Genomic DNA, 14,384 nt, shown 5'->3' with positions numbered 1-14,384 from the left:
ATGGAAGCTCAGATAATCTTGTGGTTTGACAGTTGCCTTGAATTGCATTTCCCATTTCACCCTACCATCCTTAGACCAGTGTCAGAGCTTGTGTTAGAGCCCTTGGAAATCAAGAACAAATGCTAATTAAGTATCTACTATGTTACTACACAAGTCGTTGGGAAGAATATAAAGAAGAATAATATACGGTATTGGTTTTCTACTGAGAAAGTAAGGTTTTTTGGCTTGGGTCCCATGACTCAGAGTTATCTAGAATTTCATTCACAGGTTATCTTTGAACTAGGTTGTGAGTTCCTTGGGGGTAGGAACTATGTCTTATTTAGTTCTGCTTCTCAGTGCCTGTCGTGTAGTAGATACTGAATAAATATTGAATGAACTTGATGACCCCTTTCCTGGGCATACAGGCCCCCTGTTAGCTTCGTTATATGTATTCTTCTTTTAACCAGTTATGGCTAAGCTCTAAATCTCTCTATTCACTTCTTCCTTTTAGACCTCAGTTTCTCTAAAACATCTTTTTTTCTTTTCCTCTTAAATATTCTTTTTTAGTTGCTGTCCAGGTTTCTTCTCTCCCCCTCTACCAGCATATCTTGCCTGGTATTTTAAAATTGTTTTAGTAAAAACATCCATATTTTTCATTTTAGTTGCTTTGACCTCTAGCTAATATGAATCTGTATTTTTGGAATATGATAGTGGATGGGTTATTTGCTACACAGGTTTAAATTTAGAGCTGACATAATTTTGTCCTAATATTCTTATACTATCTCAGTATATTTCATTTCTCCTGTTTTATTTTAGAGAGTGATCTTAACTTTTTTCTTAAACACTGTTTATCTAATTTTGAGATGATCTTATGATTACATATATATATCTGGAAGTCTAGGACCCTAAATTGAATGCTTCTTACACAAATTAAGTGCTTAATACCTTATAAAGTCATCTCTTTTCCCCATCAGTCTTTTCTCAGAGGACTGACTTCCTAAACAAGTCTATCCTAGGCTGGGTGCTTGGTGGGCTCCTGCTTTCTGAAGAGAATTCTTATATTAACTTTTTGATTATAAAATAATGTCATCTAAGTCATCATAATTTTAAAGAATAAAATATTGTTCTTAGCAAAATATTTTAAAGAAAGTTGATTATATTTTTTTTAGCAGCTGATGTACCATCAGAAAAAGACCTTAACAAAGTCCTTCAGCTTTTGGAACCTCAAATTTCCTTTTTAGAAGATCTAACTAAAATGGGAGGAGCAATGCGGTCTGTTCTTACTCAGGTTTTGACAAACCAACAAAGCTACAAAGATCTGACTTCTGGTGAGTAAAATTTAGAAGAGAAGAAAGTTAAAATTTACTTATATTACTAAAATAATTTAAAAGTTGTGTATTTTAGAACTTAAAAGTAAAATGTAGATTTTTTTAATAGAATGCTAAAGCTGGAAGTTATTAAGAATACTTCTTAGTTTATGGATGAAGAAATTGAACCCCAGAAAAATTAAATGACCGGTTCAGGACCTCACAACTACCTGATTTTAGAATTGGGACTAGAACCCAGGTTTCCTAAATTTGGTGTGACATATTTGTAATTATATTCCACTTCCCCTTCTCCAGACAATAACAGCAACCACTTTTGTGTCTTCATTTTTGTTATTCTAAATGTTTGTGTTGTGTGGCCTAGGATTTTATAGTGATGTAGAGTTTAAGTTATAAAACTTGGAATTATTAAGTATAGTTGTACTGTTATATAAAATAATTTAGTTTTTAAACCTTTAGTTCAAATTTATAATTTGGTAAATATATCAATTATTTAAAAATCTTATAAATAGTTTAAATAGTGTTCTTTATGCTGGCTCATGAACAGCATGTTTTGAAAATTGAAGTATATCTTCTTTAGAGTGGTGAAGTTTTTATGTATACTGTTAACCATGTATTATTTAGAGATAGTCTATCTGATGTATTTATTTCTTTAGTGAGTACTCATTAAGCACCCACTGTGTGCTTGGCTTTGGGCTAGGTATTAGAGCTTGGACTAGGGAAGGTACATAGTAAGCCAGGTACTCCTCCTATCTCTGCCCTTATAAAGCTTATGGTCTAGTGAGTGAGATGACATTAACAAAGCCTCCAAACCAAAAAATTGTGTAAGTATAAACTGTAGTAAATAACTGTGAAGGGATAGGACAAGTGTTTATAAAAGGGAGACCTGATTTCACTGATGGAGGAGGTGGGAGAGCTTCACTGAGGAAGTGACATTTGAAGTAAAACAATTGAGAGAAAGTCATTTAGCTAGAGAATGTGGCGAGTTGGGTGGTAATGGGGTGGAGTTAGATTCCAGGTAGAGAACATTTTCTGCTTCTGACTACTGGACTAGCCCTTATGTCATAAATAACATAAAACTGGAAAAAATGTGAGGCAGTTGTTTTCAGACATTAGACAGCAGGCAACACAAGACTGTAAATCTTTGAGAGAAAGGAAAAGCATGAGATGAGCCTCACAATTCTCTGAATCTCTGTCTGGGGATAACTTCCTGACTGTAGTATAGAGGGCTGGCATTAAAGCAGAGCGTGGTGGTCCAGCCGAGTTAAGGAGGCAGAGGTCACAGTTTAGGGCAGCTGAAGCAGTTGGAAACTGGAATCTTTGGGGCAGAATAGCAAGAGTTTGTGGGGTAGATGTATGAGGGACCCCTAAAAGTGCTTGGCAGAGAACTGAGATACGCATGTACAGGATGAGACTACCTAAAACTAAGGCTTATTAGAGAGTGCTGTGGGGTTACTGCTATGGGGTTAAAAGCAGCTTTTCAAGATAAAGGTTAGGCAGTGTTGGGAGACATTGGAGTATCAGCTCAACCAGACTAGAGGGACCTTACCAATACCCTAGGCATCAAGTTGACACACCAGAAGACCACACCTGAGAGTAAGTTCTACTCTAGATCAGCCTTAATGAAGCCTAGAACCCTGACAGAGTTTGGAGATTATTCCTGTCAATTTACAGGGCTTTTTTAAGAATCTCAGGCTTTCTATAAATCTCCCCCTTACAAAGTATAAAACCAAGTCTTTATGAGTTGTAGGTGATCAGGCTGTTTATTGAATGTCTTGTAGAATTAAAATTAATACTCTTCAAAGGAAGGTAACAGAATCCAGAATCTTTGATAACATGTCGTTAGAATGTCCAAGAAAAAGGACAGTAATAGAAATTGACCTTGAAATGGCCTAGATGTTAGATTTAGCAGATAAAGACATTAAAGCAACTATTATAAATATGTTGAAGAAATTAAAGGAAAATATGTTCAAATAAGTAAAGGAAAATGTGTTAATGAGTGAAGAGATCAGGAATCTTAGTGAAGAAATGTAAACAAAAAAAATTCTAGAACTGACAATTACTGTAGAATGCAATTGACAAGTTCACTGGATGGACATAGCAGCAGTTTGGAGAGGATAGAAGAAAGACTTAGTGAATTTGAAGACAGATTAATACATTATTCAATCTAGAGAACAGAGAGAAAACACAACAGAGCCTCAGGGACCTGTTAGATAGAGTCAGATGACCCAATGTACATGTAATTGGACTCCCAGGAGGACAGGAGAGTGGGAATGGGGCAGAAAAAAAATTTGAAAAAATCATGACTAAAATTCCCCAAATTGGATGAAAAACATTGATTTATAGATTCAAGATGCTTAATGAACCCCAAACATAATACATGTTTATAAAGAACATAACACTTAGGCACCTCCTAGATTCCACGCAGAGGGACCAGCATGTGGAAATATTTATGGGTGAGAGTGAGCTTACTTTTTTAAAAGGGACTAAAAAAGGCTATTGTGGTTGAAATGAAATGAATGTAGGGGGATAGTGGCCCAAATAAGGCTACCACATTAGGCTAGATCCAGATTAGGTAGGCCCTTGTTAGCTATTTAAGATTTTATATCTTATCCTGAATGTAGTGGGAAGTCATGGATATATTTTAATCTGAAGAGTGACATGATCAGATATGTGCTTTAAAAAGATGGCTTGTTATTTTGCCAAGAATAGATGGGAAGGGGCAAGAACAGAAGCTCAAGTGCAGCAGCCTAGGATAAAACGATGGTAACTTGTGTTTGAGTTTTGGTGATGGTGCTAGAGAGAGATCAGAATTATACCTGAAGGTCTGTTATTTCTTCAACCTAGAAAATGGTTCTGTATTCAGAAACTATCAACTGTTGGGAAAAAGAACAGCAAGTTGTTCTTAATCATTGTAAGAATGTATTCCTTGAGAATGATTTATGGTAATTGTCTTCTTTTCTACAATTCTTTTAAATTCTTATTTCTTGAAATTAAAAAACAAAACAACAAAAATCTTTAGCTAACTTGTAGTGATGGAAATTACATTAGGTTTGATTCAGAAGTTTAAAATTTGTAGTCTAGGTTCATTTCTAATCACTGCTTGCTTACTCACTGGTTATTATGTTATCTTTGTAAGCCTCAGTTTCCTCACTTATAAAAATGGTGGTAATATGTTCATTTTTCTCAGGCTTGTTGTGAGGGGTTGATGAAGTGTATAAAGCACTGTTTTTTGTTTTTTTTTAAACTATCCCAGACAGACATTGGGCAGAGATTTAAAAAACAAAACTAATCTATTGCAATTATTGAGGCTAGCAAAGAGAGGAAATTGAGAAAAGCTCAGCAAATACTAAAGAAACTCATTTACTATATATTTTTATAATCAGAGAGATTGAAACCTTAATTAAAGATATATAATCTGGGCTTCCCTGGTGGCTCAGTGGTTGAGAGTCCGCCTGCCGATGCAGGGGACACGGGTTCGTGCCCCGGTCTGGGAAGATCCCACATGCCGCGGAGTGGCTAGGCCCGTGAGCCATGGCTGCTGAGCCTGCACGTCCGGAGCCTGTGCTCCGCAACGGGAGAGGCCACAACAGTGAGAGACCCATGTACAGCAAAAAACAAAAAAGATATATAATCTGCTTAAGAGGTGGCAAATGACATGGTAACTTGGCTTTCAGACAAAGAATAATTTTTCCTTTTAAAGAACTTTCAAATGTCAGTATTTTTATTTTATTGTTATTCTATTCTCCATAATATATTAAAAAACAAAAGACAAAATTGGCATTAATATGCTCAAATGCTAAAGTGGAAGACCTAGGATTGTTTAATTCTAGAACCTAAACTTCTCAAAATTTTGGAATAAATTTGTTTTAACTGATACTTCTATATTAATTATACTTTTATCCTTAAATGTGATTATAAAAACATTTTATGCTTGGTAAAACAGAAATTAGTAATCTCAGTTACTGTTTGAAAATTCCACTCAGGCATTATCTTCTCTAGTAAGCCTTTCCAAAAACTGCTTTGGGCTAAGTCTGGCTGCACGGTATTATGAGAACACAGGTTGTTAAACCAGATGGTGAAGTCTGCTACGTAATTGTCATTTACCATATTATCTGCCTTTCTTTACAGTAATTTTAAGTTCCTTGAAGGCAGGAATCATGTCTTATTAATCTTTGCACCCCCTGTATTTTGTATGTAATCTCTGGCATATTCTAGATGTCCAGTTAGTTAGTGGATTTCATTATTTGTTATAAACATGCTGTGCATTCTGAGATTGTTAATGCCAAACATGAGCACAAAAATGTTGTCTGAAGCTATCTTATATTATTCATTCTAGAGTTTCCCCTCCATTAGAATATTCATCTATTTTATATGTGTATATATTAGTTATTGAGATGGCTGTACTTATGTTTTGAATGGAATATTTTTTCTGATTCTAAATTTATTTCAAATATTAGGTCTTGGAGAAAATGCTTATGCAAGGAAAAGTCATGAAAAATACCTTATAGCTTTGAAGAGCTCTGGACTTACATATCCTGAGGATAAACTTGTATATGGTATACAAGAACCATCTGCAGGCACTAGCACTCTGGCAGTTCAAGGTTTGTTTAAATATTTAATTTGAACAATGATAACTTTTCTGTACTAAAACAAAAAACCCTTCAAACATTACTCATTATTGAAGAAATTTAAGTGCTGTGTCATTCTTTGTAAGAAAGGAGTGAAAGTAAAAATTTGGAAGCAAGAAAGGATAGAGTCATCAAAGAAGATATTTCATTTTTCTTAAGCAAAATTCGGTTCGTTTATCAGAGGTTCTGGTTCTAACTCATGAAAAATATAGCAGTTGCTATTTAAGAGTAGCCCCAAAGTTTAGTAGTTCAATATTTTAGTAAACCATGGTTTAAAAGTAAAAGAAAGCAATCCTTCTGAAACACCATGTGTGATTATTAAATCTGGGTTTTCACTGGAGATTTCCTATTGAAGTATAAGCCTATTAGGCTAAAATTTATTAAAGATAAATGTTGAATTCTGCCAAAATAACTGTTAGAATGAGTTGTCTTAACAGAACTTATTTTTTGATATTGTTATGTCTCAAAATAACTTTAAAGTAAAGCAATATATAACAATTATGAAGGGCAACCTTTTTTCTCCTTTCCAAAGGTTTTGCAGGTGCAACAGGAACATTGGGACAACTAGATTCTTCAGATGAGGTGAGATTTAACATTTGAAACTTTTTTAAAGTAGAATTTTAAAAGTTTTAGGACTACCATACAGATGTGTGGATATTACCTAGTTGGAATTCCTCATTTTATAGACATGGACGCTGAACCCCAGAGTGGAATAACTTAGTCAAGGTCAAACAGTTACTTAGTGACAGGACGAGAACTACAACTAGATTTTTACTTCGTGTTTGTAAATTCATTTCTCTTTTCACAGTTTAGAAATGGGAGATAGAAAGGCATAGAGATATTTCTCCTATGAAAATATCCCCAAATTTATCCAAGTTGTCATATGCACAATGAAATTGTTTTTAAAAAATTTAGCTAAGTCTAGAATAATTTGCTAGAAGAATGTGAAATGTAGCTTCGTTTCTAATCTCATAATAAGGTTATATCTTATATGTCAGAGGTTATCAAAAAAAAGCAATGTACTGGGAAATAGAATGTCAATTTGAAATTTGAACTTTTATAGTGTTTATTAATAATAAATATTTCTAATAAATTCCTTATAACATTCCTGTATTTTGTTAGTATACAATTTATAAGCAAATATTGTTTTTTGACTTATATCTGTTTATAATCTTGGTTTCTATAAAACCTAAATTTCATATTTTTATTGATTTATATATTTAATGATTGAAATTTTAAAAACTAAATCGTTTTTAAACATTTAAACATTTACATGTTTTTCCTTTGAAAACCCATTTTGATTTGATAATATCATACGAACTAAGCCAAATATCCTTCTTTTGAAAACATGATTTCTTTTATGGAAGTCTTATAATTGATCTAATGCCTTATAATTTAAACTTTGTAGTAGTATATTTCCCCTCTAAGAAGGCTCCCACAAAATGCAACATTTTGTGGAGTCTCATTTTGGTCTAACAATTTTAATTCATCTATTATTTTTAAAATTTATTTATTTATTTATTTATTTTTAAAGTCTTTATTGAATTTGTTACAATATTGCTTCTGTTTTATGTTTTGGTTTTTGGCCGCAAGGCGTGTAGGATCTTAGTTCCCCAACCAGGGATCGAACCCACACCCCCTGCATTGGAAGGCGAAGTCTTAACCACTGGACCACCAGGGAAGTCCCTGGACTAACAGTTTTAAAGAGTTTTCAACAAATTGGATAGGCAGTTTATTTTTTATTTTTTGAAATATTTATTTATTTATTTGGTTGCATTGGGTCTTAGTTGCGGCACGTGGGATCTTTGTTGTGGCATGTGGGATCTTTCATTGTGGCCCGGGCTTGTCTCTAGTTTTGGTGTGTGGGCCCTAGAGAGCGCGGGCTCTGTAGTTACGGTGTGTGGGCTCAGTAGTTGTGGCATACAGGCTTAACTGCCCCACGGCATGTGAGATCTTAGTTCCCCAACCAGGGATCGAACCCGCGTCCCCTGCATTGGAAGGATGATTCTTAACCACTGGGCCACCAGGGAAGTCCCTAGGTAGTTTAGTATACTGCTTCCAAGTTTTACTCTGGAAGTAGAGTGTCTGGGTTTGAATCTGGCTTCTGTACCAATTAGTAGCGTGACTTTGGACAGGTACCAGTTTCTCCATGCCTCAATTTCCTCACCTGTAAAATGGAGGTAATAATAGTACTTAATGCCTGGGGTTATGATGATGATTGAATGAGTTAATATATGGAAGCACTCAGAGCAGTAGTGCCTGGCATATTGTAACACTATATGTATGTTTGTTAAATAAATAAATTAAAATAAAATCATTTAAAAAATTATATAAATAGTTAGCTATAATTTTTTTTTTTTTTTAGCTTTAAAGAGTTACTTCTAATAACACTGCTGCCATAATGACAAATGGGGAAAACTTCCTGATATTTAAAATAAACTTTCAAAAATATATACACTATTGACTAAACAGTAATAATTTTGTTTTGAAGCTAGGGGAAGTGAGTAATGGGGGTAAGAATGCTAATTCTTCACATATCGAAGAAGGAAGTGATTAGATAATAGATAGACATATGATTTTATCCTTTTTTTTTTTTTTTTTTTCTTTTTGCGGTATGTGGGCCTCTCACTGCTGTGGCCTCTCCCGTTGTGGAGCACAGGCTCCGGACGCGCAGGCCCAGCGGCCATGGCTCACGGGCCCAGCTGCTCCGCGGCATATGGGATCCTCCCAGACCGGGGCACGAACCCGCATCCCCTGCATCGGCAGGCGGACTCTCAACCACCGCGCCACCAGGGAGGCCCGACATATGATTTTAAATTGGTTATTCTGCTTTTTTTTTTTTTTTTTTTTTTGCAGTATGCGGGCCTCTCCCGTTGTGGAGCACAGGCTCTGGACGCGCGGGCTCAGCGGCCATGGCTCATGGGCCTAGCCGCTCTGCGGCATGTGGGATCTTCCCGGACCGGGGCACGAACCCCTGTCCCCTGCATCAGCAGGCGGACTCTCAACCACTGCACCACCAGGGAAGCCCTCTGCTTCCTTTTTAAGGGCGTTTTGTGGGAAGGTGGAATGATCTCTCAAAGGGGAGATTTGGGAATACTAGGAGTTAAATATGAATGAGTGCAGGGGGACCTTTCCTTGGTTAAAGCCAGCGAAACAGGAAGGAAACCTTGAATCTATTGTCAGTAGTAACTTTATTTTATTTATTTATTTATTTTTGGCCGTACTGCGTGGCATGCTGGATCTTAGTTCCCTGACCAGGGATCAAACCTTTGCCCCTTGCAGTGGAAGCATTGAGACTTAACTGCTGGACCACCAGGGAAGTCCCATCATTAGATACTTTAGAAGACTATTTATTACATGATGAAATGGTTTAGTGCTATTATAAACACTTTATTAAAATAATCTAAACATCCTCGTGATCTAGAACAATAAAAATCTAGTTTTATGTTTGTGTTTATATGGTAGGTTAAAACCTTCATACTATTTTAGTATACCTATTTTATGCATCCAATGGTCTGCTAATAATTCTACTTTATTTTTATGAATTGAATTTGATTTTGGAGAATGCAGAAAGCTGATCTTCAATATAGATACTTTTTCCTCTATATAGGAAAAACGTTACAGTCATTTCTTGGCCTAAACTCTCCAGATTAGCTTTTAAATCTCCAGTGGCTACTTTAATTGTACATAACTGCATTGCAGCAACACCGTATTTTACAGTGGGGTGCTAGAAGGAGATCCCTGTGTGTAGTGGGGGGAAGGGCTGGGGGATGGCTTTTGAATTTCTTCTAGAAATAATTTCTCAAGGGATATCAGAGAATTTGAAATAGGGCCTTTCTTTGGTCATTACCATTGCTTTTACTCTGTTCTTTTTAGGTCCTCTCTTCTTCCTTCTGTTCACTTCTCTTAAGATTCTTTGTTTCAGCAACTTCTGTGTGTAATATAATTTATATAATCATTTGTTTCTTAATTATGATTATGTCTCAGTGTAAATGTTGTAGTAAATGCCTTTTGATGGTGACAACTTCAAAATACTTCATTTAAAAAAATACTTCATTTCAGTATGTTTTCTCATAAAACACTATTTTTATAATAGTAGCTGAGAACACTTACTTTTAGAGTATGTGAATTATATTTAACTTATATATTTAAAAACAGTAAGACTTTCTGATCTTTAAATCATACTTTATAATTAAACCTTTAGTCTATTTAAAAGTACTTTTTATAGTTTATATATTTATCATATTTTCCAATTGGGATGAAAATGGGGTCATTTGGATATCTGAAAGCTTAAGAATTTGAAGTAGAGTTGTTTAGCTGGAAGTGGATTGAAGGGATATCTATTTTGGTTTTTCTTTAAGAGAAATTTGAGCTTCAGAGTTAGGCAGATCTGAGTTTGAATATTGCCTCATAATATTGCTGTGCTTTCTGCCAGGTTTTAAACTTCTGAACATCAATTTCCTCATGAAAAAATGGTGATAGTTCTAATGTTAGGATTAAATGGGATAACATGGATTACCTATTATGAACCAGATACAAATTAGGCTCCTGATAAATGTTTTCTGTACTAGTGCTTTATATGTAGAAGGGATTCAAATACTGAAGTTTTGAGCTATCATAGGTCATATGATAGACATTTCTGCTCATCTTTCCAGAGGAAATAGTTTATTAAAGCATGGTTTAAGAGTAATGAAGTTTATCTTTAAAAATTTAAATTAAAAATTTACCCAAATATCACACAAATACATTGTAGTTGTTTTGCCAGTATTCTGAAATATGAATAAACTACAGTTTATCCAATCATTTTTATAATTTCCAATTTTTAATTAAAGATACAATGCTTATATTTCTTTTTGTGCAGATGTGCAAATAGTTCTCTGAGATATGGAATTGCTAGATTACAGGGTAGGCATATCTTAAATTTTATTAGATTTATTTTTCTGATTATAAAAGTCACACACATATTTAAAATGAGAAGTATGGAAAAGTACAAAGATAAGACCATTACCCAGGGCCGATCATAAAAGGGTTTTAGTGATAGGAAATTTTCTATTTTAAGATTGTGATCATAATTTTTTATACAAAAAATTCATTTATGTTTTATTGACTTATGTACTACAAAGTCAAATCTTGAGTTAGAAATCTAAAAGTTGTATAATATAACAAAACAAAAATGAGAATCAGGAGGAGGCAATTTGCAGTTTAAAAATTTAATGAATGCTAGAGCTAAAGGAGACCTTAAAGTTCGTCTTGCCTAACTCTCTTATAGATGAGGAAGCTGAATTCCAAAGAATTAACTGATTCACTCAGGCAAGTGAATTTCGTCTAGTTAGTAGTGGAGTTGCAAATGGTTGCTAGGTCTCCTCCCTGCTGGTCTTGAGTTTTTTATGTAAGTAGATAAGTCACTGTTCTTATTATTATTTCTATACAGCAAATTTGTCCTAAACTTTGTGGCTTAAAATTGCCACTTTTTGTTTTGCTCACAGTTCTTTGACTCAGGAATTTGGGAATGGCAGCCAGGCAGTTCTCACTTGGTTATCTCATGCGATTCCTGTTAGTTGTTGGCTGCAACTGCAGTCATCTGAAGGCTCAGCTGAGATGGATATTTAAGATGGGTGATGGACAGAGCTGGCAGTTGATTCCAACTGTGCACAGGGAGCTCAGCCTGCATGTGGCTTTTCCAGTATGGTGGTCTCAAGTTGTTGGGACTTCTCATATAGTTATGGCTTCTCCCAGGATGAGTAGCTCAAGAGCAGAAGCTGTGGAGCCTTTTCTGAGCTAGCCTTGGAAGTTACGTAGTATCAGTTCAACTGCATCCTGTTCCTTGTGAGTTGCTAAGATGGGCTCAGATTCAATGGCAAAGGAGGTAAATCCTGTCTCTCGAAGGGAGGAGTGTCAAAGAATTTGTAAACACGTTTCGAAACTTCCACAACCAGTGTGTGCCATTTGCCATTCTTTTCCCTGGATTCTGTTGATATCCTAGAAATGACTCGTGACATACCAGTAATTGAGTATGTATTTTTCCATCTATTTCAGTGGTACTTGTCTGCTGGGAAAAACTATAACATGGTAATGAAATACCACTGTAGCTAGAAATGGCTACTGTAGGGTTTTAACTAAGATCACAAAGTTTTCCTTAAGTATAGTAGTTATTATTGTACCTCAAGAGAGTGAAAGCTTATATTTGAAGTTGTAAGAGTTTTAAAAAAGTTGATCTTTACCTTTGTAAAACAAAAGGGGATATAATAAAAATTTACAAGCATTCATTGCAGTTTAAGGAACAAAATATGGTTTTGAATTTAATTAATACTGAAATTATTGAATTTAATTTATACTGAAATTATAAATTTGCATTTAATTTATACTGAAATTATAAAATTAGTGTAACTCTTCTGCTAATCTCTTCTTGGGGTCTCCTGTTCTGCTTTTATTTTTTAAATGAGAAACATTATTTTAATAGGACCAGTGACCTACATGGAAAAAGCTTCCTTTTGTGCCTAGATATCATAAATAAAAATTAAGTTAATTGAGTTTTAGTGTGATATATTTAGAGGGAAAATACAAGAATTTCCACCCACTCACTTAAAAACTAATGATATTTAAAAAAACTAATGACATTAATATTTTCAATTTGTATTGTACTTCTTTTCAAAGCACTTTTTACATATATAAATGATGAAAATGCAAGCAAATTAAATTTAATAAAGGATGGAATAGATAAAGGAGAAAGTAGATGAAAGGATAAGGTAGATGGAAAGAGTATGATAGAAGAAGAGTACCCAGATACACATGTACTTGAACAAATACCTATTTTATGCCATTTAAAAATTTCGTTAAAGCTTTTAAAGCCATATTGCATTTTATTTTGCAACTGCAGGCACAAATGATTGTTTGCTTTTAGTATTTATATTTGAAATTTAATGAAGAGCTGAATATGTCTTAAGGATTGGAATTTCTACACCCTTACCTTACAGGCCCATAGGATTATTGAACAAACCCTTTTTGTGATTTCATTCTTATAATTTAACAAATTGTATAAAAAGGAAGACAGGATGAGAAGAGGGCAGTGACATCTCAAAAACTACTATAGAGAGGGAATTGTAACAATTTTAAAAATGTTGTAAATTAGAATTGGAAGAGATCCTAGGGGTAATCTAGTCCTACCACTCTGTTTTAAAAATGAAGAAACAGGTTTGAAACTCTAACAGCAGCAAGATTTTTCCTATTTGTAAAGTTTTACTTGAATGTGTATACTATTACTGTCTACTTAATTTTATTCACACAAGTTGTGTCAGGTATTTGTCCCTGCTGTCCCTAGAGTAAGAGAACATTATGTACTCAGCAGGGCTATTTATACACATGACATTCTTCATACTACTATTTCTTACTCTTTTTTTGTGTAGCTAATATGTAATAAGAGCAGAAAATGTTCTTTGTGTTGTATGGAACCAAAAAGAAAAGAAAATAGGAGCACATTTTAACTTCATTAAGTATTTTAAAATGTAAATTTGTGTTTATTCATTTTTTTTAGATTTATTTATAACCATCACATAATTCAGTTCAGAAGAAAATTATCTCTAGAATTATATGTACATGGGTGTAACAGAGAGTTTCTTAGAGAAAATAAGACCTCTTAGATCAAGATAACTTTTCAAGGAAAGATTATATTCACTGTGGCCATTACCATAGCAATGTCCATTTTTCTGTGTGCAATGACCAGATCATTAATCTCTGTATGAAATCATTTAAAACACTTTCCCCCCTGTGTAACTATAAAAATATGAATGTTCATTGTGGAAAAATTGAAAAAATAGAAAAACAGAATAAAAAAAGAAAACATTTACCTTCAGCTGTGCTATCCAGAGATAACCATTGTTTATTAATTTTGTTTGTTTACCTCTAGTCTTCTGTTTTGCATACTCTTATATAACTGAGAAATAAACACTTAACAAAATAAAATAAGTTACTATGTAGATGTGCTGTTGATATTCTTGCCTTTATTCAAGATAGAATGCAATGAAAAGTTAAAACTAATTTGGTCAAAACTTGCAGCAAAAGCAGGATTATTGAAATTGAAAGCCAGAGTAGCTTTTCATAAATGAATAGGTAAAAGAAAAATACTGTTTTATTTTGAGGTACAAGATTTGGTTTTAATTAGTTAGTTATCATAAATTACATTAAAGGTAAAGGGTGGGGTGGGGAATCACAGAAACTTTTGGTGAGAAGTCCTTAGAAATATCTAATATATTTCTTTTCCAGTTTAGGAATTGATTTTACAACATTCCTGACAATTGGTAACCCTCTCCATGAACACTTCCAGTGGTTGGGAGCTTACCCAGTTTATGAAGCAACTTGTTCCTTTGTTTGATAGCTCTAATTATTAGGAATCTCTTCTCAATACTGTGTTAAATATAACAATTTTCACACATTTCTTCTTGTTTTCCCCTGT

At 34.2% G+C, this 14,384-nt stretch overlaps 1 protein-coding gene across 1 annotated transcript in view; it reads left to right on the top strand.

Moving 5' to 3' along the window:
* Positions 1-14,384, top strand: part of UBR3 (ubiquitin protein ligase E3 component n-recognin 3) — a 233,561-nt gene that overhangs the window by 55,075 nt on the left and 164,102 nt on the right. Inside the window, 3 exon segments of the mRNA XM_081243003.1 lie at positions 1,149-1,307; positions 5,765-5,908; positions 6,468-6,517. Of these exon segments, the coding sequence (XP_081099129.1) occupies positions 1,149-1,307; positions 5,765-5,908; positions 6,468-6,517 (353 nt within the window).

Source organism: Mesoplodon bidens (genome assembly GCF_964165515.1).
Source record: "Mesoplodon bidens genome assembly, chromosome: 8".
Classification (NCBI taxonomy): domain Eukaryota; kingdom Metazoa; phylum Chordata; class Mammalia; order Artiodactyla; family Ziphiidae; genus Mesoplodon; species Mesoplodon bidens.
This window is presented reverse-complemented; position numbering and strand designations above follow the sequence as displayed.